The sequence below is a fragment of the Stenella coeruleoalba genome (assembly GCF_951394435.1).
Source record: "Stenella coeruleoalba genome assembly, chromosome: 1".
Classification (NCBI taxonomy): Eukaryota; Metazoa; Chordata; class Mammalia; order Artiodactyla; family Delphinidae; genus Stenella; species Stenella coeruleoalba.
The window spans coordinates 38,154,214-38,179,582 of record NC_137169.1 but is presented as its reverse complement, the minus strand read 5'-3'; the positions used below and the strand labels follow the sequence as shown (position 1 = coordinate 38,179,582).

General features: G+C 55.3%; 1 protein-coding gene across 2 annotated transcripts; it reads right to left on the bottom strand.

Annotated features, from left to right (window-relative positions):
• Positions 1-13,279: 13,279 nt before the first annotated feature.
• DMBX1 (diencephalon/mesencephalon homeobox 1) lies at positions 13,280-18,635 on the bottom strand (the record flags this gene model as incomplete). Of its 2 annotated transcripts, none has more annotated exons than XM_079926457.1 (4): positions 13,280-13,734; positions 14,701-15,049; positions 15,331-15,524; positions 18,482-18,635. In XM_079926457.1, 4 exons carry the CDS (start codon positions 18,633-18,635, stop codon positions 13,280-13,282), a joined length of 1,152 nt encoding a protein of 383 aa, XP_079782583.1. The 2 variants fall into 2 exon arrangements, with proteins under 2 accessions (XP_079782583.1, XP_079782584.1); XM_079926458.1 differs by having other exon boundaries at positions 15,331-15,509.
• Between the last annotated feature and the right edge of the window lie 6,734 nt (positions 18,636-25,369).

The following is a 25,369-nucleotide window of genomic DNA, read 5'->3' as shown; positions in this document are numbered from 1 at the left end:
TGGGTCTGGTCCTGGACTGAGCCCTCACTCTGATTTTAGACTAAGTCCCGACCTGAGCTTGGTCCTGACCACATTCGGAGCCTTGACCCTGCCTGGGCCACACAGTGAACCCTGACCCTGATCTTAGACTGAGTTCTGACTTGAACCCTGACCTTTACCAAAAATTGAACCCTGATCTGGGCACAGACTGAGTCTTGGTCATGGACAAACATTAAGCCCTTATTCTGGGCACAGACTGAGCCCTGACCCTGATGCATGCACTAAGGCCTGATTCTAGTAACAGGTTGAGCCTGACGCTGGTCACAGAGCCCTGAATCTGGTCCCAACCTGAACTCTGACCCTAATCAATACACTGAATGCTGACCCTGAACTAAGACTGAGCTTTCATCATGGTCACGGACTGAGCCTTGATCCTGAAGACTGGCTCCCACACACCCCACTGACTACAGGACCTTCCAGATGAGGTTCCCAGGCCAGGCTTCAGCCCCAGAAGGAAGTAACTTCTGGAAACACTTTGGAAGGGGAAAGAAGGAATTCTGGGTCTCTGAATGGTCTGGAAACTCCTAGACATTGCATCCCTGAGGATGCAGAGGCCAGACAGAGAAAGGCCGGTTCTAGGCTGTCCGGGACATGAGGGACGAAGGACAGCTGGGCCTTCTCCAGATACCTCTGGAGCTCCGGTGAGGCCTGCCCGCCTGCCTGTGCGTCTGGGGGCCTCCACACTGGGCGCCTTTTCCAGCTGCACTTCTGACTCCCGCTAAAACCTGGGCAAGTCCCTTCCACTCACTGGGCTGTGCCCCACCCCTCGTTACTTTTCAGGGCAAAAGGGAGAAGGTGACCAGGTCATGACTGAGGGCCCCGTGTCCCCACCGTGTACCCTGGCAGGAAGAGAAGGCCCCTCGCTCTGGCCGGTCACTGCAGACAAGCAAGAGAAAGTGAATCACGCTCAAGGCGGCTCCAGCCAGGCCTCAGCCTCAGGTTGGCAGTGGTGGGTGAGACAGGAGCAGGGAGGCGGGAAGGAGGAGTCCCGGAGGTCCCCGTACCCTCCCGGGGTCTGGTGTGTGTGTGAGGACAGGCAGGTCCGCGAGGCACCACGCAGCCCCTCCGCAGGGCACACTGCCCAGGTCAGGGCCGGCCCGGGGAGCCTCGGCCCTGCGGGGCCCGAGCGGGCCTCTGCCAGGCCCTCCCCAGGCTCACCTTGGGCGGCACTGGCGCGGGCGTGGGGGCCGAGCCAGGCGGGAGCCGGGGCGGGGGAGGGGCGGCTCGAGTCAAAAACGCTGACGCCGAAGACAATGAGCTCTCCCAGGCTGAGGCAACTCATTTGGTCCCGGCCACGCTTTATTAAATTCTCATAAACCTGTCAGGGGGGACAGGGCTCGCTTCAGTTTACCTCATTAGCCCGACACAATGACAGTGGGGGGGGGGTGGCGGGGGGTGGCGGCAAGGGGAGGCCCGCGCTCAGCTCTGAGAACCGAGCCAGCCGGGAAGATAATTGAATTAAGTGGCTTTTGTTAATGGTTTTTAAGACTCCGAAGTGTAAATAACATTTAGGGGCTTTCTTTTAACGGGGCTGGGGTTTCAGAGACCCGGGGAGCTTAGGGGAGGCCCAGCCCAGGTCCCTGCCCCTCTGCCCCGACCCCAGGGGAGTTTGGGAGGGGCGACCCGCCGGGGCTGCCCCGGGATGCGGCGAAGTTACGCTGCGAGGAGCGAGGGGAGGGGCCAAAGAAGGTGCGACAACTTCCTGGTGGGGCTTTGAATAGAGACGGGGAGAGAGGGGGGCCGCGATCTCGAGCGGGCGGAGAGGCAGGGGCTGCCGGTGGTGAGCTGCCCAGGCCTGCAATGCCACCATTGGACAGAATGGCCAGGGCTATCCCTGGGGTGCTACTGGAGGCGTGGACTGTGAGGGTCAGGGGACCTGGCCTTCTGGGGGTGTGGGGCGGAGTAGTGTTCGTTCCTCGCTGCGAGGGCAGCGGGACTAGGCGGTTATGGCTGTATTGCTTATGGCCGCTGGGAGGGGCCCCCCGGGAAAGAGTGGGAGCCCCTTCGCAGGACATGTGGGAAGGCTGTGGTGGCCGGTGGACTAGACCCCAGGCTTCCTGAAGGAGACTGGACTTGAACTGAGCTATAAGAGAACCTGCAGATAGGGGTGGCGAGTTCACGTCTCTGGGGGCACAGGGCCTGGGCAGCTGCATTCCAGGGAACAGGGACATGGAAAAGCTGCTTGGAAAGCTGTCCCCTGGCTGTCCTCAGTCACAGCTTCTCCCTCTCTGCAGACAGAACCAGGTCCAGGAGCTGATGGGGCTGGAGGCGAAGGGCTCTGGGCTAGGTCCCAAGGGACTGGAGGGGGGGCGGGGCTTGCCCTAGGCCAGCCCACAAAGGGTTAAGGCATTAATCGCCCTTGCATGCGACAAAGGGAAGTGAGTTTTCTGATCCAGAAAGGATCAGTCCCTGGGACGCCCCATCAGGCCCTTCAGCGTGAAATTACACCCCAGCGGGGGTGCTCCCCTCCCCCACACACACACTACCCGCCTAGGCCTGGCACAGGATTAGGGCCTGGAGTCATCAGCTTAATAGATCCCACCCCCCCCACCCCTTCTCCCCCAGAGCCTTCACTGGAGCCTTCAGTGGAGCCTCCAGGCCTGCACCAGCCTGTCTGTCGATCTGATCTGTCTGATCCTCTCTGGCCTCACTCTTGGTCTGCTCCTTCCATCCGTCTCCTCAGCTGCACCCTGACCCCACTCTCTATTTGAGTTTCTTCATAACCTTTAATCAGCACCCCAAACATATTTGTTTCAGCACCTATCTACCTGTTGTCTGTCTCCCCACCAGCAATGAGTGCCTTGGGAGCAGGGACAGTCTCGTTCAGCACTGCATCTCCAGTTCCCAGGCTGTGTCTGGCACATAGATGGTGCTCAGTAAACATTAGTTGACTGAGGCCCCTCCCAACCACCTCACAAAGACTGGTGGCGGGTGGTCCCTAAAGTGTGGGCACTGGGACTCAAGACTGAGAGGAGGGAGCTAAAGCCTGTGCCAAGACAGGGCCACATCCTCAGGAAGAGAAGAGACAGGAAGAGACAGGGACTGGGCTACAGCCTCAGCCTCAGGCCCAGCCTCATCTCTAAAGGAGAAGGGCGAGGTCCTGCATGGCCAAAGGGTGCTCACTGGTCCTTGGGCACCATCCCTGGACACCCCTTCATCCCACTTCCTTGGGCAGCTGCTGGGCCTTTGCCACGAGTGCCTCCAAGCCCCGTCTGCACCCACAGCGGGTCATGTGGTCCAGCATGGGGAGAGGCCCTGGGTGGAACAACTGAGGAAACGGGGGGGGGGGGTGAATATCACACAGAAGAGAAAACTCAGCAGGACATTCAGAAAGCAAGGCCGTCCAAGGCAGGCGGGTGACCTGAATAGACTACCCTCCAACCTCTACACAGGAAACAGAGGCCCAGAAAAGGCCAGAGCTTGCCCGGGGCCACAGAGCAAGGCCAGACAGGAACCGGGCTCCCAGGGTCCCAGGCAGAGCCCGCCGCTCACGCTGCACCTCCAGTTCAGTTAGACAGGTGCAGTATTGGTTCCACAACAACTCTGAGCCTGGCTCTGCCCGTGCCAAGTCCTGCTCAGGGAGCTCTATCTGGGTGTCCCTGGGTGGCCAAGAGGGGTCAAGAGAGGGAGGGGCTGAGTGATCAGGCGAGAGTGCGTATGGATGGGTTCTGAAGAGTGAACAGGCTTTCCCCAGAAGGCCTGATCAGCAAGAGCGGACAGGTGGGAAGGGGCACAGTGAGTGCGGGGGGTGCCACGTGGTCCAGTTTGGCTGGACGTCCCAGAACAGTGTGAATAGATGTCTTCTGTGTGCACACCACCCCCACCCCCCAGGCCAGGCCTGATGAGGAGGAGGCAGGTTTCAGCTCAAATGAGGAAGAACTTCCCGGTCAGACCTGGAGCAGGCTGCCCAGCAAGGTAATGAGCTTCCCGTCCCTGCGGGTTTGTGGCAGGGGCTGGGTGTCAGTCCTGCCCAAATGGGGACTGAACTGGAGGGCCCCTGAGGATGTCTGTTCTGAGAACCCGTAGCAGGAATCCCCAGGCCATCCACACACCAGGCCCTCCAGTAGGCCACCGCCAGCCCACACTTGTCCATTCGCTTGGGCTTAGTGGGATCCTGGCAGCTAGAACAGGAGAAAGGGAGAGGAAAAGACAGGCAGAAAGACTCCTTTTGCAGGTCTGGCTACTCCAGGTCCTGCCTGTATACCTGGAGCTTCCACCCAGTGCAGTCAGGGGCTTCAGTCCAAGCCCAACTTAAACACAGGGACTGAGGCCCAGAGACGGACTTCTCCCATGTCCCACAGTCCGAGAGGCAGGTCGGGGCTTGCTGGCTGCACAGTCTCTCTCTAGGTGGCTTACCAAGAGCAGACTGAAGGTAAGTCTGAATGAGGCAAGCCTCTCGGGCATCTTGTCGGCCCTGCCTCCAGAGGGTCCGTGTGTGCTGGGGAGGGACCCCAGGGCCGAGGATGCCCTGCACCTGCTAAAAGAACCAAAACTCCCTTTCATCTCCCCATGTTATCGAGCATCCCCCTCAGCCTAGCCTACCTTGTTCCTGAGGCACTAGGGCTCCTGTTTCTTGGAGCTCTCTCCTCCGGGAAAATCTTAAGGTAAGAAAGTGTTCCCGCCCTCCTGGCTGCCCAGCACATCTGTGTGGAGGCGAGGGATGGATGGGCTGAACTCTGAAGGACCCAGGCTTCCAGGTCTGCAGCTTCTCAGGTGGGGACGGCAACAAAGAGCAGCTTTGTAAGCACATGCTCACACTCACACGCACCCGCACACGCCCCACACGAGCTCTTTCCAAGAATGGCTCTTCAAACCTGGTTGCCGAGATAAAGGAACCACTGGGCAGTCAGTCCCCAGGAGGAAGTATCGCTCCCGTGGCCTTTGTTGTTCAAAGGGCTTTGCAAAATCTCCAGAATCCTCTGGGAAAGGATCCCAGGCTGGGGTGGCGAGTTCCCCACAGCTGGGGACTTAGGTGAGGATGGCACGGCCTCCCCAGCCTGGCAGGGGGAGGAGCACCCCAGGGGGCCAGGCTTAGAATCAGCAGCAGCTGTGGCAGCGGTTTAATCCTCCGCTTCCATTATTAGCTCACTGGATTCCCACGGGCTAGGGGGTAGACAGAGATCTCCCCATTTTACAGATGATAAAACAGAGGTTCACAGAAGCCTAGCAGCTTATTAAAACAGCCCCACAGTGAGTCACTGCTAGAAATGAAATTGACTTGGTACCAGTGACAGACTTAGCTCAGCCCTGCCCCAAATTGAGCTCTGCCCTGGCCCCATTCTGAGCCCCAACTCTGACCTCTAATTGAGCTGTGATTTGCCCTAGACTGAGCCGTACCCCTGGCCCCAAATGATCCCTGATTCCAGCCACACACAAAGCTTTGACCCTGGCCCCATTCTGAGCCCCACCTCTGTCCCCTAACCGACGTGCCCCGGGCTGATCCCTGATTCTAGCCTCAGACTTATTCCTGGCCCTGTTCCAGACCAATCCCTGATCCTTGCCTCAGATTGCCTCTCCTGTTAACTGTAAACCTCACGAGGTTAGAGACCTGTGCTCCCCATTCACTGCTGCTACTTCACATTCATGTATGTGTGATTATTCGAGTAATCTCTGTTTTACCCACTAGACAATCATAGGGCCAGTCTAGTTTTGTTCGCCAGCACTTATAAGAATGTAATCATAGCAATAATAACAAGTATTTATTGAGTATTTACTAAATGCCAGGCTTTGTGCTAAATGTTTTACAGATGTTATTTAAACCTCACAAAGAACCCCGAAGTCAGTGTTATCATTAGGCTGTTTTACAGATGAGGACGCTGAACCCCAAGATCGCACTAGGAGGAGGTATATAGAAGTGTCGTATATGCTTAGTAGTTCCCTCCACCCATCACACTCAGCTGCCTGGTGAGGGATGGGGGTGGACAGGGAAGGCTCAGCTGTAAGACGAAGCGGAGGCATTCAGGCAGGTGGGAGAAGTTGAGAGCTTTCTGGAGACTCGGAGTTTCTAAAGCCTCAGCAGGGCCGAGTGAGTCAGACTGAGGGAGATTGTGATGAGGGCGTGAGAGCCGCTCCACAATTGGTGGAGTCCGGGGCAATATGAAAATGCAGGGTCCTTTGTTTAAAAGTTAAGGATTTGGGGGCTTCCCTGGTGGCGCAGTGGTTGAGAGTCCGCCTGCCGATGCAGGGAACACGGGTTCGTGCCCCGGTCCGGGAGGATCCCACATGCCGCGGAGCGGCTGGGCCCGTGAGCCACGGCCGCTGGGCCTGCGCGTCTGGAGCCTGTGCTCCGCAACGGGAGAGGCCACAGCAGTGAGAGGCCCGCGTACCGCAAAAAAAAAAAAAAAAAAGTTAAGGATTTTGAAATGGAGACATCAGAACAATACAGGGCTTGAGCCCAGGGGCCTATGTCTCCCCAAGGTGTCCTCAAGAGAGCAGATGGTGTGTGAGGATGGATGCATGGAGTCAGGGAACAAGGGTGTTAAACGGCAGCTTGGGCCCGGGTCTGACTCTCGTGTGGGTATCTGGGCAGTGTCTTCAGCAGGCCCAGGGCAGCAATCGTGGAGTATCTCCAAGCACCAAGCTGGCAGTGTGGCTTGGAGGCCTGTGTGTAGGGGGGAGTTGGAGCCACTATCCCAGCGTTGGGGGGATGCTGTCTGGAGTGTAAGCCAGGAAGAGTGCACATCTGGGAGTGGGGCAAGTGTGCAACCTCCAGGCGAGGCTGAGGGCTTGTATGGGTGGTGTGTGCAAGCGTAGCAGAGACAGACACACAGACACCCTGAGACTGTGTGGTGCAATGCAGAAGTCAGCACATCCCGTGTGTATCACACAGAGGATACGTGTGTGAGTGTGTGTGTGGTTGTGAGCGGGGGAGGGTACGAGTGTCCCTGGGAGTTGGGAGTGTGTGTGTGACTGTGGGTGAGAATGTATGCAGATCCCCACCTGACCTCCTGGGGCTGGCCCTGTCCCCGTTAGGAGGGGATCCCAGGGGGAGATGTCTCCCAGCCTGCCAGCCCCCAGGCCTTGGAGGGGCCAGGTCCCCTCTGGGAGACCTTCCTGCCTGCATAGGGTGAGCAGAGCTGCACAGCCGCCTCCTAGGCTGCCCCGGTGATCCTGGGCCAGTGGTGTCAGGTTCCTGGTGCCGGGCCCTCCCTCTGCAGCCCTCTGAGGGCCTTTGTTGGAAGTTCAGACAAACTTGTCAGGGGGGTGGGCAGGAGGCTGCCTCCTAATCGGCTTTCCCAGAAGGGAGCAGAGAATGAGAGATGGGGTGGGGTGGGGGTGGGGGAGCTCCAGGCCCGGCAGCTCTGTGGGAAACGGGGGAGGGGCGGACCCCACCCCGCCCCGCCCTAAAGGGGTCCATCCCCCAGGACCCTCTCAGATGGTGCCCCTTCCACAGGGCCCCCAAAGAACCCTGGACCGAAGGAAAACATGGGCCAAGGTCTAAGGAAATGAGGATTCAGGGAGAAGCTCCAGGGAGCCCCATGCCTTTCTCATCGCACCCACCGTGGGCTGTCTGAGCACCTACTGCGTGCCGGGCACAGGCCACTCAGCCCCTCGGCCTCCTCCAGACCCTTCTCCTCTTGGTCTCACCTAAGCCTCCCAGGAAGCAGGCTGGACATAGTTAATGATTCCCAGCCAACAGAAAAGGAAACTGAGGACTAGAAAGGGGCAGTTATTTGCCCAAAGTCACCAGCAAGCCAGGAGCAGCTTGTCCCAACTCCATAACAGAATTTTCTTTGCTTTGTAGTCAGTGTTTCCCTGAGGTCCCATCCTCAGAGTCCCCTGTGTGATCTTACTTAGTGACGTGGTTTCATTCTCCATCTCTGTTGACAACCACCAAGGTGAAGTGCATGGATTCTGAGGTTAGCCAGGTTCATACCTTGGTTTGCCCAATACTTAGCTGTGTGGTCATGGGCAAGTTATTTAACCTCTCTGCGCCTCAGTTTCTTTATCTGTTAAATGGGGATAATAATACCACATAGAGTTATGTGAGTATTAAATGACAATATCTGTGAGGTGCCAGTCACGGAGAAAGTGTTACGTAAGTACTTATTAAATAAAGTCTAAGCAGCGCAGACAGACCCCTCTTTTGTGCCCTGATCTAGTACATCCCAACATCTTCCCTTGAATAAATTAAAGGTGCCCCAAAGACCAGTCTAACTCGGGCTCATTCCCCTCACCCCAGCCCAAGGGTCCCCATCCACCAAGCCAGAGACTCAGGAGCACCCTTGACCCCTCCTAAACCTGCAGTAACCATAGTAATTCGACTTCCTTCCTCCCACCCCTCCTCCCCTAGTCCACATTGATGTCACCCTCCTCCCACCAGGATGTGACAGTGGCCTCCTCTCTGGTTTCCTTACCTCCTCCTGAGCCACCATGCAGCAAAGGTATGGGGGGTTGGGATTTTCTAAGATGCAAATCTGATCACCCCACTCCCCCACTGGGTGGGAATAGCTCCCAACGCCCCTTGGGCTTGAGTCCGAGCTCCCAGCTTTCCTTTCCCTCCTCAGCCCCTGACACTACCCCGCACCGTTCTCAAGCCCCACCTGGACAGGCCCTGGCTCCCCCAGGGCTCGGGGCTCACCAGCTGGCGGTCCTGCAGCTCTGTGTGTGCTGTGCCTCCCAGGATACTCTTCTCTCTTGCCCTCCTGGTGAACACTGGACCTATGGGACTCAGCTCAAAAGTCTCCCTCCCAAGGGGCCTTCCTGACCTCCCTGGGCTGAGCTAGGGACCCCTCCTCTGAACTCCCATGGTTCTCTATTTTTTGAACCCCAAATAACCCTGTTTTGTACTGTCTTAAGAAAAGGGGCCATGTTTTCCTTACTCGTTTCTATGTGCCCAGCACAGGGCCAGGCATACAGCAGGTGCTCAGTAAGTGCTGAGTGCATGAGTGATTTGAACTGCAGAGTTCCCAGGGTGCCCTCTCCACCAGGGAAGGTGTATACCTGGGGCAGAGGTATGTAGGGGCAGGCAGGGCTCTGGTCCAGGAGGGGCAGTAGGAGATTTGGGGCAGACATTTGATCAGCCAGCCCCTCCCAGGGAGGTGGGAAGGCAAGGTGAAGGGGGTGCTCCCCGCCCTGATCCTCAGCCCCACTGGGGAGAGAGGAATGTGCCTCCTAGGGTCCAGCTTCGACCTGGGAAATGGGGGGGTCAGGGCCCCATGGGTCCCTCTGGCCTGAGGCGCCTTCCCTGGGAAGCCCAGGAAGCAGCTCCCTGCACACCAGTCAGGTCTGCTGGTGTTCTCCTTCCAGGAAACCCCCGGAGGGGACTCTCACCCCCAAACCCCAACCCCGAGCCTGCACCACCCCTTCTGGCTCAGGGGCCCTGTGCAGACCCTCTGTGCAGAACCCCAGGGAAGGGCCGTGACGGCTGAGTAGGGGAAATTGCCAGTCGTCTTTTTCTTAAAAGGAGGAGCTTCATACATCTCCAATCCATCCGGCACCGCAGCAGAGTCCCTCCTCCTCCTCTGCTTCCTCACCTCTGAGGACAAAGGGCTCCCTCCCTCCCAAAGCTGCCTATCCCACTGGAGAATCCCATTGGAGAACAGCTCTGGCTTTAGATCCAGTGTGCCCTCCTGTCATTCCCACAGAACCCCCGCCCCTCTCTGTCCGACATACCCATCCCCCAGACTACCCCAATACCCTCAGCTGGCCCTAGCTCCCAGCTGCCCTGCCACACGGGCCTGGGCGAGGACCAAGCCGCCCAGAGAAGACGGTGGAACCCTTCCCCGCCCTGGTCCCTCTGCTCCCCATGACCTCCCCAGAGTGGCACACCAGCCACAGACTGGTGAGGGCCCTGGAGGGAGCTAGACCACCGTGACCACTGGCCACAGCGCTGGATCACCGTGAGCAGACCTTGAGGCAGACGGCATCTGCTCAGCCCACCATGGGCATCTCTGGGAATGAACCTGGACCGAGGGCTGTGCTGCCAGATTCTCTTTTATTAGCCAAGTAGGACAAAGAACAGGTCACAACGTCACAGGAAGTCAGACAGACAGACGGAGGGATACACGGGACAGAGTGTCATGCTGTACTACGCAGGGGGTGGAGCTGGGGAGGGGCATTTGAGTCTTGTTTTTTCAACTAACAGAATAAATAAATACGGTACACAGTGGTTTTGCCACGGGCTGGCACGACCTCTAAGCACAAAAGGTCACAAAACAGCTGGTTTGGAAAGCAGTCTGTACAGCCCGCTGCTGCGGAGTCGGGGTGGGGGCCCAGGCCCCTGGATCATGCTCTGGGGAAGTGAGGAAGCAGGGAAATGGAGACCTCCAACAGGAGGGAGAGGAGAGGAATGAGGCCTTCCTGGAAGGAACAGTCAGAGCCTCTGGCTCTCAGCCTTGAGATGACCAGGCCAACCTGGGCGAGACTTCAGCCTCAGTCTCAGGTGTGCTGGGCCCACCCCAAGCTGACAGGAGATGCAGGGTACGGCTTACAAGTACTCTCCCCTCTTGCTCTCTAGCTGCTTTCAGTCACTGAGGCTGGTCCCCTAAGCTACGCTGAGACTTGCCCGGGGAAGGGGACCACATATACTTTCCTTGCCTTCTCTGGGCTGGTGGAATTGGGTCAATTGAATGAGGAAGTATTGACAAAGCTCTGAGGGAAGCTGGGCTGAGCCAGAGGTGGGCCTGGTTCTGCCATAATAGAACATGACTCCGGGATGGACTTGCTCCTTGGGAAGTCAGGGGAGGCTTCCTGGAGGAGGTGGTAATGTCTAGAGCTATTGGATTCCAAGGTCCAGTGACAGTCATTTGCCTCCAGGGACAGGCAAAAAGCTTCAGTCCCCATGCCTGGGCTAGATGAGATTGCTTTCATTTCGGAAACAGAACTTCCTGGAGCTGATCCCAGAGGATAAACCAGAAATCCCTATTGTCTCCTAGAGTCTCTGCTACCCTCCTGTCTCCCTGCCCAAGTCTCTCCTCTGATCTCCTGTGGCTGTTGGATTCACCTTCCAACTCTCAGATACCTGATCCTGGCTCAACTGATCCCCCTGTTCAGAAACCCTCACCTGCCTGCCTTGGTCCCTGCCACATCCAGGTGAGATACTGGATTCAGGACCCTCAGCCCCACCTCTCATGAAGCCAGCCACCATTTCCCCATCACCCACAAAGTCTCACTCCACTGCTTTGTTCAAACAGCTTTCTTGGCCCAAGCTACCATCCCCCTCACTTTGCTCCCATCCAAAGCCTTCTCCATCTGCCCTAGGCCAGACGAACTCCCCAAGGGTCATGGGCATCACCTACTCTGCAAAGCAATCCTGCCAGTAGACCCCCCTCTCTTACCACTGGGAGAGGAGGTAAGCCTTAGGAATCTTTACCCTGGTTTTCAGATCCAACTTCCCTAAGCAGGGTGTGGAGGCTTCAGTGGCGAGCTGCACAGGGTTGGGCATCATGACCCAGAATCTGTGCAAGCCATTTCCCTCCCCTTACCCTGAGCCCCTGAGACCATGTGAAGGCTTAGAGATGGGGGGACCACAGAAGCTGGACTAAAACTCAAGAACAACAGGATCCAATCCAGATTGTCTCAACTTGAAAGGACCCATTATACTTACTGGGGCAACTGAGATGCAGAGACTGGAGAGGAGAGGTTGTGCGTGTGACACCCACTGCTCCACAGCAAGGCAACAGTCATTTTCTAATTCATACATTGTGTTTTTGAGAGCCTTTTCGTGGTTGTTATTAATTTAACTAAAAACTTCTGCCCCGCAAGGTTGTAAGCACAGACGTGCAGAATGTTAGAGCCGGACAGGACATTACAGGCCATCTAATCCAGGTGGAGAAACGGGCCCAGAGAGGCTACGGGCTGACTCAAGGTCACTCCACCCGGAGAGGGAGTCTGCTGGGCTGGGTTCCTGGCCATAAGCAGGAGCATACCTTTCTGAGCCAGTGACTACCTGGACAGAGCCCTTACTTCGACAGTTGGCTCTGGGACAGGATGCCAGCAGAAGCCTGAGACTCCGCACTGCTGCATGGTTTGCGCTTACCGTGATCAGGAGCTGGAGTCCGACCTTCCCTCCTGGCTTAGCCACACCCCTGCCCTGCACACTAACTGCAGAACCTGGAGGCCCAGGGCGTGGGACCGCATTCCTCTGAAGACACTTCTCTGAGAGCACCCATTCCCTGCTGCCTCCCTCCACCCAGGGAAGTCTCACCGAAGAGAGGTCTGGAGCCCTGTGGTCAGGCCTGGATGAACGCCCGTGGCAGCCGGAGATGCTGCCTTGCCGTTTTGCTGCCTGCCCCAGTCTGACTCCTGCCTCCACTCCCTTCCTCCTCAATCAGGGGTATGGGGGGGGGCTCAAAGCTAGAAAAGAGAGAGAAGAGAACATGCCCTTCTAGAATCTGGGCTGGTGGGGGGGGGTAATTTAGTGCCCCCTACTGCCTGAAGCTCCAGTGGTTCCAGGGTCTCCAGCGAGGACCGTATCACCTCTACTGGGGATGCAAAAAAACAGCTGCCTCAAGAGGGTGCCGGCGGGGAGGAGACAGGCAGGGAAGAAGCAAAAGGAGAGGAACAGGAAGAAGCAAAATTACTGAAACTAAAAAGCCACAACCCCAAACAAAGCATAGCTTGGGAATTGACAACACCAACACAGCCAGCGCCAAAGAAAGAAAGCGGGGGCAGGGAGGAGAGACATGGGGGAAGATCCAGAGTGGGGAAAACAGAGGCTGGGGAGAGACGGGGTGGGGAACTGGACAGAGACAGGGAGAGAGCGGGCAGGGAAGAAGGAAAGGGGAGACAGAGAGACAGAGAGAAGGGAAGGCCAGAGGGAGATGTGGAAGCTGCAGGTGGAGGCGGGAGCAGCAGAGGAGAAGAGATGGAGCAGGGCAGGGGGCCTGGGGCAGGCAGGTGCCTGAAAATATAGCTTTATATATCTCACATTCCACACACAAACTTACTAGGGACAGAAGGGGAGGAAGGGAGGGATGGGAGGAGGTGACGCTGAGGCAGGGATCTAGCCAGCGAGAGCCTCTCACTTCCCGAGGAAAGCTGGGGGCACCAGCCTCTCACCTCCTCCTCATTCAGCCTCCGTGGGATCCAAGCAGGGCCATGCAGAGGGCAGGGCGTAGGTGTGGGCTTCACCGTGGGCTGGAGCTTTGGTGGGGGGAGGGGGAGAGGGGCAGGAAGCAGGACTCCAAGGCTCCGGGATCCCTGGGCTCCTGGAGTTAACTCCCTGAGAGCCGTACTGGGTTAACCATGGGGCTGGGCTGGGGGCACCCAAGAGCCCTGGCGGGTGGGAGGCCAGCAGTCAGTTGGGCAGCGTATCGAGTCCCAGGGAGGCCGCGTGCTGCTTGGCCCGAAGCCGCAGGTTCTCGATGCTCGTGGTTTTACTGTTCAGGGCAGCCGAGGCAGGTGCCAGGCCTGCGGGGGGTGCGGGCAGCAGTGGAGACCCCCATACGCCCTGGTGGGCAGCAGCGGCCGCTGACAGCGACTGGTAGTAGGACTGGCAGTGCAGTGAGCCCAGAGGGGCCATGTTGACGCCCAGGTAGGGCACGGCGGCGGCGGCAGCCGCAGCAGCAGCAGGGGCCGGGCCCCCCACTTCGAAGGAAGAGTAGTGCACCAGGTTGTTGGTGGCGGCCATGTGCTGGCGGAATTGCTCCTGCAGACGGAAGAGGCTCAGCGGGGATGAGGAGTAAGAGTGGGAGGGGCCCAGGAGGCCGCCCCCGGGGGCTGCAGGGGCCAGGGCCAGGCTGCCCGGGGAATCTGCAAGCAGAGAACCAAGAATCGAGGACTCAGGACAGGGCACTAGTCTGCCAGGAGGGCTCCCTCGGCCTTGCCACCCCCTTGGAGCTGCAGACAAGACAAGGCTTTGGCTGAAACCATATCCACCCACGTCAGCCAGGGCTGAGCATCCCCCAGGATCCTGGGAGGGAGGGACCCAAGCTTCCTGGAGGAGCACCAGACTCTGGAAGGCCCCCAAGTCTGACTTCTTAGGGAGACTCCTTTTCTTTTTTCCTTTTTTTTTTTTTTTTGGTTGTTGTTTGGTTTTGGTGGGACAAAAGAGTTTTATTTACTCTTGAAATCGTCACAACAGAATCACAGATTGACACGGGGAATGGCTGAGCCATAAGCAAGTCAGGCAGTACAGAAATGTCCCACCCAAAGACTCCTTTTCTTCTCAAGGGCGGTCACCTCCCCTTCCCCTCTCCTGTCTGTGGCTCCCCTTCCCCTCCAGCTCTCAGCTCACAGCCCCATCCACTCCCTGCCTGAGCCCAGGGTTTGTGTCTGAGCTATGCCTCCTGCCAGAGCTCTGTTCCATCAAAAACACAGCTCTGAGTCTCTGCTGCATGTGGGACTCTCTGGTACCCATATGGTACTCACCCAGTATGCACTGGTACATCTGTACTGGTTGTTAAAATACTGGAAAATTTCCATAATGGTTGATAAATAGCTTTTGCCCTGAGCTCCCCAAGTACCCCTCCCCTGCCACACAGCCTCTCCCCCGACCCCCTGAATTCCCTGGACCCTTCCAGGATTCAGCAACTAAAGGGTGACCACCTGGAACAGGCCTGCTATGGCCAAGTCCTTTCTCTGGGTCAGGTCCAGTGCCACCAAGGCTAACTCTATCACTGCTCTGACCCCCCTCGCCAGCCAGGCCCGCGTGCGACTAGACCTGCTTGTTCTCCCTCGGCTGGGCCCCGGCCCACCACAGCTGCTGCTGGGCCTCACCTGCCTTGGGGCTGCCCCTCTTGCAGCCCAGCCCCTTGCTCTCAGCCCCAGGGCTCTTCTCAGTTTTGGAATCCGCAGCCCCTGCCCGGGGGTCTTCCTCCCGGTCTGGCTGGTCTTCGGGGGCTGACTCGCTGGCCGACTGCTCGGATAGGCTCAGGTGAAGCTCAGCAGGGGGGTCGCCGCTGGGCAGGCTGGGGGGCTGGTCGGCCTCCAGCGGGGTGTCTGGAGTCAGGGCCTCAGTCTTTCCTTCCCCGTGGGAGCCCTCAGCCTCCTTCTGCTTCTGGAGCTGCTCTTTCTGCAGGCTGCGCTGCTTCTTCCGGAACTTGGCCCTGCGGTTCTTGAACCACACCTGGGAACAGGGCGAGGAGAGCAGGAGTGGGGGGGGAAGCAGCAGAGCTGAGGGGCAGGGTGCTCCCGGAGGGAGTGTGAGTGGCAAGGTTGCCCCCGCCCTGTAGCAAACACACACCCACAATCCTTTCCAACCCGCCCTCCCTGTCGCTGAAGGCATTCGTGGAGACACCAGTTGCAGTGTGGCACCGAGGGCTAAAGTGCTGGCTCCTGGACAGCAGGAAGCCAGATCGATGGGCTGGTGCTTGCCTGCAAGGTCTAGCTAGAGGAGCTGGGTCCTACCTGTACCCGGGCCTCAGGTAGGTTGGTGCACATGGCCAGCCTCTCACGCATCACCACATCCGGGTAGTGAGTCTTCTGGAAGGTCTTTTCCAGGGCCTCGAGCTGCTGAGCCGTGAACGCCGTGCGGCTGCGACGCTGTTTACGGTGCTGGGAGCCATAGCGGGCCTCCAAGATGATGTCTTGAAATGTACAGCCGTTGGAGGGCAAGGAGAGGGGGCCCATTTAATTATGGGAAATAGATTTTGAATCTTACCCTGCTCTGACCCACTGTGGTCCTGCCAGAGCTAGACCCTGGTCCTTTCCCCCTTGGAAATCACCCATCTCCTCTCCACGTGGCTGGATTTTCAAGATCGCTCCACCCCATCATTCACTATCAGGACCACTGAGGTCTAACTCATCTCTATGAATGGCTGTCAGGAATATGACTGAGGGGGATCTTCCTTATTTGGTTTGGGATGGGTGGGTAGGTAGGTGGGTGGGCATTGCCCTAAAATCCTTAAAGTCCCAGAATAATAAGGGTATAATATTCTGAGAGTACATGATGCTAATAATTTGGAAGTCCATGTCACAAAGCTTCTAATAGCCTATGACCCTTAGATTCTAGATACCAACAAAATACTGTCCCGACCATGAGAAGCCAGGCCATGACTTATCTGCAAGGTACACTCAGGAGAGGTCTGACTGAGGAGATGGAATTCACTGGCACTTGATCCTATGTCCTCTGGGTATGAATCTCATCGTCCCAGTTGGCCTGTGAATCTCTGATGGCAGGACCTGAGGCTCCTGCTCTTATGTCTCCTCAACAGAAAGCCTGGCTCTGGCAGGGCCCTCAAAACACAGGAAAGCCTTGTTGCGTGTGGTCTTGACCCTTCTAGCTGCTTCCTCCAGGAGGGAAGGACAAAGAGAGCAGGTACTAACCACCACAGGCTTGGAGGGGAGACAGGCCTGGTGGACCACAGATTCCACAGTCCTGCCCACGTGCTGGGAACATGAACCTCCCAGCATAGATGTCTGTCTGGGGTTGCTGTCTAGCCTCCAACCCTTCTGCTTGACCAGTCCCTGGAGGATGGACAGTTAACCTCTCTCTCCCCGCCTACCAACACCCATAAGTGGACCCTGGACTATCTATGCTGAAGGGAACCCGAGCTGTGTCAGCCTCTGCACAGGGCTGCCAAGGTCCTTCCCCTGCACTCCAGGGACTGGGGAGTCAACGCCACACTCTAAACGAGGAAGTAGGAGGCAACTGGGTATCCAGGAAGCCTCAGACTTTGGGCTGCTCCTTTTTCAGTGTGAAGAGGGAGCCCTGAACCTCTTACAAACTGGTACTGATCCCAGCCTGGACCGAGCCCTGAGCTCATGCTGGTCACGCTGCGGGAGGGGAAGGAGTGAGGACCCCTCTCAGTAGAACACTGGGTGTGGGAGCAGCAGCTCAGCCTTCTGCTGCTGGCTTCAGGGACTACAAAGGTGGGAGGTAGTCACAGCCTGGGACGCCAGGCTCTCTGTACCGTCAGCAAAACCTCCTGCTGGAAGGCAAGGCCTCCATACAAAGGCCCGCCTGGAGCTCATATCCCTCCTTCTCAAGATTAGAGAATTGGTGGGAGCACTGAATACTCCACTTCCTCTGTCCCCACCAGCAGAGGTGAGCCTCTGTCCCTGACTCTTCCTCTCTGAGCCCTGGAACATGGTAAGGATCAAATGTCACCACCAGCTTGGGCACAGGGAATTCACTCCAAACCAGAGAAGCAGCCACAGCCCGGGCAGGACTGCACCCACATCCCCATGCTGGACACTGATGACCCCAATGCTGATCTACAGAAGGAGACCAGGGGCTCCATTTTGCCCACTGAGCCCTTCCCAGAGCCTGGCAGCGTCTAAAGGAGTAGAAGCGGCCGCCTCACCCTCCCTGCCAGGCCGGAACCCCTACCCAGGCCTCGTATCCCAACCCATTTCTGTGCCTTTACTCACGCTAGTCCCCCTTCCTTGTCCTATTAAGGCCTGACTCCTGCTCCGTGGCCTCCAGGAAGCCCTCCCTGACTGCATCAGCTGATCATGCTTCTCTGGTCTGCCCCACCATTTGATCCTGGCCACATTCTTCCTGCCGTGCCCTCTCATGAGTCTCTGGGCACCTGGCCTCCCTGGGAGTGTCCTAAAGCTCTCTGAGGACCACCTGGCCCAGGGCCAGAGCAATTCACCAGCTGCTTGAGGTTTGGCCTGGGACAGGATGGGGCGGGTGGCTTCACCTCCCAGGAAATCACGTTCCCCACCTATGCCATCAAACCCTTCCCATGCTCACTGAGGGGCTGCCAGGGCAGGGCAACAATCAGTTGAACTGGGAGAGGAGGGACCAGGCTGCAGCTCCCTCATGGGCACTTCCCCTGGGACCCGGGTAATAATTTCCTCTGAGCACCTACCAGTCCCTACTGAATACCTTGATTATGTTATCTCAAATAACATCCCAACCATCCTATGGGATGGGCACCACCATGTTCCCTTTTATAAAGGGGGAAGCTGAGGCTCAGAGAAGAGAGGTGAGTGGGCAGACCCTACAATGACTGCAAGTCTGTAACTTCAAAGCTCAGATTTTTAGCCATAATGTCACATTCTAATCTCCTACCCCAGCCCTGCCTAGAGTTAACCTCTCTGAGCCTCCATTTCCTTGTCCATACAATGGAGATAATAGCCTCCCTTTACTGGAGTTGAATGGTTAGACGCACAGAGAGAGAGAGCGCGCCTCACACAGTGCCTGGCATACAATCAGTGATCAAAACATGGGAGCTGTTACAGATGGGACTCCCTGGGCACTCCAGCCACTTCCTAGCTGGAATGCTCTCGGCTAGTCCCTTACCTCCTACCTCAGTCTCTCCACCTGTGAGAGAGGCTAATGAATCCCTCCCTCACAGGGTGGTTAAGGGAATCTGAAGGCATAAGGCAGCTCCAGGGCCCAGCACAGTGCTGGCAAACAAGGGTGCTCTGGACACTCGCACACAGATTTTGAATTGACATCTCCCTGTGTTACTAAGTGACCTGGGTCTTCCTGAGTCTCCCAGAGTAAACGTTCCCAGTACTCCCTCCTGTCTTCACCTTCCAGAGTCTCTTCCCCCAGGTCTCTCCTCCAGGCCCCCCAGCCCCCGTCCCCACAAACGGCCCTTACCAGCCAGGCGCTCGGCCAGGGTGAGCGCGTGCACCGAGGGCCGGTAGTCGGGGGCATGCTGGGCCTGCTGGGCCGCCTGCTGGTGCAGGTTGTACATGGCGCTGAGCGAGTTCATGGCGTGCAACGAGTACCCGTTCACCCCGTAGTGCTGCATCGCGGCATGTGCCTGCAGACCAGGGAGAGGGAGGGGATGTGAGTGAGGCCATGCGGTCACACTCTACCCTGGCGGAGACACCACCCAAGGTCCGCACCTTGGATGCCCACCTCACCCCTGAGAGATTCTGCTTCCCCATCGGAAAGTGGCCTGCCTTGCCCACAGCTAAGAGCAAGAGGGCTCCTGCATGTATTTATTCATTCACCCACTCATTCATTGATTCACGCAGCAGGACTTGTGTAGGGTTTAGTGCTCTGGGCTCTGGAGTCAGCCTGCCTGGGCTGGAATCTCCACTCTGCCACCTGGGAGCTTTGTGGCTTTGAGTAAGTCACTTAACTTCTCTGACCCTCAGTTTCTCCACCTGCAAAATGGGGTTAGTAATAGTACTTATCTCATGTGGTTGCTGCATGGATTAAGAGAAGCCTTTACAATAGGGTCTGGCACGTAGCGTGTGCTCAAACATGTTAGTCATTGGGATTCATCAATCCGTTTGCTGCTTCATGCAGTCATCTCTTCATTTAATCACCCAGGCACTTACTCACTTGCACATCATTGTTTTGCTCACACACCTATTATTTATTCAACAAACAGCCACTGAGGCTCACACAGGGCCAGGTCCAGAGCTGGCCTGGGAACACTGAGGCATTTGCTCTGATGATATCGTGGATTACAACCCTCATATGCTGCACAGCTTTAAGAACACTGTTGCTGTGACTGTCATACACACACTGCCATTGCCTCCCTCTATTCTCACCGTATTGCCAAGAAGCAAGCAGGCCAAGAGCAATGAATCCCATTTACCGACGAGTCAACTGAGGCTTGGAGCAAGAGCAGTGACGTGTTGAGGCCACACAGCCTGTCCAGTGCCTGCTCTGCCCCACATTGCTTCAGCCTCATTCTTTGGTGGCCAACGCATCCGAGAGCACATCCCTTCTGCTGAGGTGGCTCGCATCAGCATGAGGCTGCCGGGGCCCCACCAGCCCCAGGGCTCCTCCAGACCCTTGCAGTCCTCATCTGAGTGCCCACCATGTATCGGCCTGAAACGTCACTTTTGGAAAGTGGTCCATTTGATAAGAGGAAGGACGTGTCCAGATGTCTCAGCTCCCCACCCTCACTGAAGTGGACACATCACCAAACATCCACAGCACATACGTGCACACACGGGCATACACACGGTTCATGCACAAATACACATACGCAGACATTCTCAGCAAAGCATTCACATAAGCAGTCAGATTTGCACACAAATTCGTGAACATTCACAAACACAATGTCATTACCTCCACAGTTCCACACATAGATGTTCTTACAGATAGCCATCCACGCAGCAGATGTATCTACACACAAACGGGACACTCATACACATTCATGTATTACACATATTCATTCAACAAATATTCATTAAGCACCCACATACTAAGTACCAAAGTCCTTGCCTTCATGGAATTTACCTTCCAAGGGAGGAAGGCTATAAAACAACAAATAAACCTATGTAGTAAAGTCAGACAGGAATAAGTGCTCTGAAGAAAAACAAGGCAGAGGCAGAGCATGATGGGAGGAAAGGTGAGGCTGTTTTAGAACGTGTGGTCAGGAAAGGGCACTGTGATATTTGAAGTAAGCCATGTGAATCTCAGGGGTCGGGCGGGGCGGGAGTAGATTTTCCAGGCAGAGGAACAGCAAGGACAAAGGCCCTGAGGCATGAATAAGTTTGGTGTGTGTGTGAAACCGCAAGGAAACCAGAGTAGCTTGAGCACAGAGTGGGAGGGGGCCTGTGGGGGAGGGGAGGTGGGAGGGAGAGGAGGGGTCCCGATCCCAGGGGGCTTCATGGCCCATTGTAAGGGGTTTGAATTCTATCCTGAGTGTGATGGGAAGCTCCTGGATGGTCTTGAATAGGTGAGGACCATGATGATTTGCTGTTAAAAGCTCACTTCAGCTGCTGTGTGGAGAACAGACTGCAGAGGGTCAAGAAGAGAAGCGAAGAGACCAGGCCAATGCATAAGCCCAGGCCAGCGACCGAGGTGCCTTCCACTAGGGTGGTACGGGTGGAGGGGGGAGAAGTGGTCAGAATCAGGACATAGTTTGAAGGTAGAAATGACATGACTGCTGATAGGTCAGTTATAAAATGTGAGGAAAAGAGGGCAAAAAAAAGAATACTCTAGTTTTTGGTCTGAGCCACTGAGTGAAGATGGGTCTTTTCCTGAATCGAGAGCTCTAGGGGAGAAGCGGCTCTGGGAAGTAGGAGGTGGGGAATGGAAATCACAGCTTTTTGGGGACATGGTAAGTGTGAAATATGGGTCTGACTTCCAAGTAAGAATGTTAAGTTGGGGGGACTTCCCTGGCAGTCCAGTGGTTAAAACTCCGTGCTTCCATTGCAGGGGGCACGGGTTCGATCCCTGGTCGGGGAACTAAGATCCTGAAAGCCATATGGCCTGGCCAAAAAAAAAAAAAGAAAAAAGAATGTTAAATTGGTAGCTGGATATATAAGTTGGAAACTGAGGGCTGGATTTACAGATTTCTGAGTCGACACTCACACATGACACCTACCAACAACACTTACTTACAGAATCCCACTCTGTGTACCATAAGCGTGACCCCAAAGGCAGAGATCTAAGAGAAGAGAGTGATGGACACGGCGACATAAAGTGTTTAAGCATTTGTATAACAGAATGTACCATAAACAAACCTAAAAGGCAAACACAAAACCTGGGAAAGTATTTACCATACGTAACATAGCAAAATTGACTTAAAAAGTAGCACAAATAAAAAACAAAGAGAATACCCATAACATATAAAGAGCTCTTATATAGAAACAGAAAGATGGTCACCTTAATAAAAGATGGGCTAAGTAAATGAAGAGGCAACTTTGTTTGTTTGTTTGGTTGGTTTTGGCCGCACGGCACTGGTGGGATCTTCATTCCCCGACCAGTGACTGAACCCGGGCCCTTGGTGGTGAGAGCGTAGAGTGTTAACCACTGGCCACTAGGGAATTCCGGAGACAACTTATTAAGGAAGAAAAACAAATAGCCATCTGACATATGACCAAAAAATGCTCAGCCTTCCTTGTCACCAAAGAAATAAAAATAGAAACAATAAAATAATTTCACCAATCAGGTCAGCAAATATGAAGAAAAATTATTACCCAGGGTTATTGAGGGGCATAGGAAATGGTCCTTCTCCTACCTCACTGACAAAAGAGCTCTTTACTCCCTGCATCAAAAGCCTTTAGAGAGAGCATCATTGGACTCAACAATTCCATTTCTAGAAATTTATCCTTCAAGTATGCAGAGATATGGATATAGGAATATTTATGACAGCTTTGCTTATGATGGCAAACAATTGGAACCCTCACTGCCCATCAAGAGAGGATTAGTCCAGTAAATGAGGGAAGAGTCGTGCCTGCAATGCAAGACGGTGCCACAGTTTAGAACAATGATGTGTATCTGTATGTGCTGATGCTCACAATATACTGTTGAGTGGAAGAAATAGGTAACAGTATGCATGATGTGATCCCATTTCTGTAATGTATGTATAAATATGCATAGGAAAAAAGTCCGGAAGGTTATACCCTGAAATGTTAACAGAGGTTATCTCTGGGAGATAGCAGATGGGATTACAGGTGATCTTCACGTTTATATTCCTTCTTTCTTTCCTTTTTGAGGGTGGGGGTGGGGGGAGGGTTATCTTTGTGTTCCAAGGGATGTGGGGATGGAGCCAGGCTCCAAAACGTGTCACAGGGGCCATGTGGGGAAGACGGAACAGAGCTTAGAAGTAATTTTATTCATCCCCCACCCCGGTTGGGCTGGAATGCCCCTCCCCACCAAACTCAGGGGCTTTGTGGCCTTAAAACTCCACTGTTGTTAATGTGGTAAGGGACATTTTAATTGACTTAATTATTGCTGACCTCACAGTTTTTGATGCACGACAAGTCTTTATTAACGGACGCCAGGAGCGGTGTGCCTCTCTCGGCCCCAAAACCGGCCCAGCCCACTGGCCCTCTGACGGCCTCCAGAACCTTCACAGTCTGGCATCTGTCCACCCCTCCCCTCCAGCCTGATGCCCTCCCCTTCCCTGGTACCCAGCAATACCAGATTACCTGCCACTCCCACGTGTCACTTCCACGCCTTTGCTCCTGCTGGGCCTCCACCTGAAACATCATTGCCCTTCCTCCCCATGACCTGACAAGGCTACTCAGCTGACACCTACTCCTCAGAAGTGGGGCTCTCCCCACCCGCCCCTGAGAAGGCATCGCTCCCCTCTTCAGGCTGCACGTAACTAAGCTCAGGTCATAGAAATGATGGTAACAACAACAGCTACCATTTACTGAACACACTGAGCGAGGCACCACACAAAGCGCTTTACGTGGCTTCTCTCAATCCTAGCCCCGGACCAGAGGAGTGTGATGACACTTCTATCTCCCCCACCAGACTGAGCTCCTTGGGGGCAGAAAGTGTGTCTCATGCATTTCTGGATTCCCTACCTCAGCCCAGTCGCAGGGTCTGGCACAGAGGCAGCGCTCAGGAGATGAGGATCGGATGAATGAATTAATAATAACAACTATTTGTTAAGTGCCCCAGATACATCAGACATCCCCATCCATCCTCCCAACGCCCTAGGAGGTAGGGACTGTTATTACCCCCATCTCACAGATGCGGAAACGGAAGGTGAGAATGATTGGATAATTTGTAAAAGGCCACGCAGCTAGGAAGTGGTAGAACAAGTTTCCACAGGTGAGGTGATATTCCTCCCACCAGCTGGTGTTTCCTAACCCCACTCACAGGTTCTTACTCCGGCATGTTCTGTTCCCTGACTTCTAGCATCTCTGGTTTGATCCAAGGCAATAGGGCAACAGCAGAGAAAAAGCACCTTCCCCCAGTGCGTGTGCTCATACATGCACGTGTGTGCACACGTGAGCATGTGTATGTTGTGAGCTGAGGCTGTGCAAGCCTGAATCCTCCCAGCTGAGCGCCTCTCTCCCCAGCCTCACACTCTCTTCCTTCTCCAGACGGACATCAGGGCCCCAGGTCTCCTCTGAGGCCACAGAGGGGCCCCTGACTGACGATGCTGCTTACCGTCCAAGCTGCACAGATGTGGAACCACACAGCCACAGGCCTGCAGCTCATTTCAGTGATCACGTGGGGCCATGTGTGTACGCAGCCCGACTGTGACCAGGAACATGACTGTGTATGCATCTGTGTTTAAGTGGGTGTCTGTGGTTATCTATACGTCTGTGGGCTGCTGTGTGTGAACGTGTGTGTGTGTATGACCAGAGGAACGTACGCTAAATGGTACCCTCAGAAGTCATGTGGCCCTGAACAGGGTCTGAGAGAGAAACACAAGGAAAGAAAGAAAAAAAAAAAAAAGCAAAGAGATGGAGTTGATGCCGAGAGCAAGACAGATCAACACAGAGAAAATAAATAGATTTGTTTTACCCATTTTGGGCTTCTGTACCACCTAGCACAGAGCCTGGTACACAGCCAGTGCTTAGTAAAGAATAAATCTTGCATGCATCAGAAAGACTCACCAGCTAAGAGATGGTAGGGGAGGCAGGGCCAGCACAGCCCAGTATGGTCCTCGGGCCCTGGTACCACCAGCTCCTCTCTCCGCAGGACTGTAAGTCTGGGACTGGGGGGAACCCTGCCCAGTAGGCACTTTTCCAGCCAAGGGGCAGCCCAGACCTGCCCCCCGGGGTCCTCAGCCAGGCCCAGCAGCTAGAGCCCCATCCACATCCAGTTCTGAGTGCTGTGGGTCCTACGGGGAGGCCAAGAGCCGCCCAGGCTGGAGTCCTGCAGGGCTAGTCGGAGCCTCTAAACAGGGCCCTGCAGGCCTGGCCCCAGGCCGGGCCGTGCATGGGCTCAGCCCACTGCACACTCCAAACAGAATCAATTATATATTTAAAAGGTGCCGCCCCGCAATTCCTGGCGAGCCAGGAGAGCCATCCATCATGGAGCGGCCGTGTTTCACAAGCTGTCGAATTGTGCTTACATTGGTTAAAAGAATCTTTATATTTCATTAAGCAAGCAGATCGGCGGATGTCCCACCACAGGCACCATATAGATGGCTTTAATTTTCCAAATCTGCAAATGCATCCGTTATGTCCCCGCGTCGCTGCTGGCTGCGGCCTAATGCCCAGCCAATCGAAGAATCAAGCAGAATTTTATTAGGCGGCATTTTTTATAAATTAACGGCAGCACAGCTAGGAAACCACATGTAAGGCATCTTTGATTAAAAGGAAAGTGGACCCTTCCTTTGGCCACACCCAGCTCAGCCGCCCACAGGCCTACCCCATCTCTCTTCACCTCTTCCTCTCCTTTTCTGAACTTTTAATTCCCCCTCCATTTCTTCTCATTCCCACGCACGGTGGAGAACCATGCAGAACAACTTTGTTTAAAGGAAAACAAAAAATGCAGGAGGGGAGGAACCAAAATTCTCTGAGCAATTTGCCTCCTCTGTTCCAAGCATGGTCAGACACATTATCTCACTACCAATGACAGTTACCTTTTACTGAACATTTACCATGAGCCAAACCCTCTTCTGCTCACCTTAACAAGCTTCAACACAACCCTACCAGGTAGGACTTATTACCCCCACTATAGGAGTGAGAAAACTGAGGCTGAGAGAGGTAAAGTCACCTGCCCGAGGCCCCACAGTTACCAAGGGGTAGAGGCAGAACAAGAACCCTGGTTGCCGAGGACCTACCTGGTATTTATTTCCAGAGTGTGACCGAGAGCTAGGCC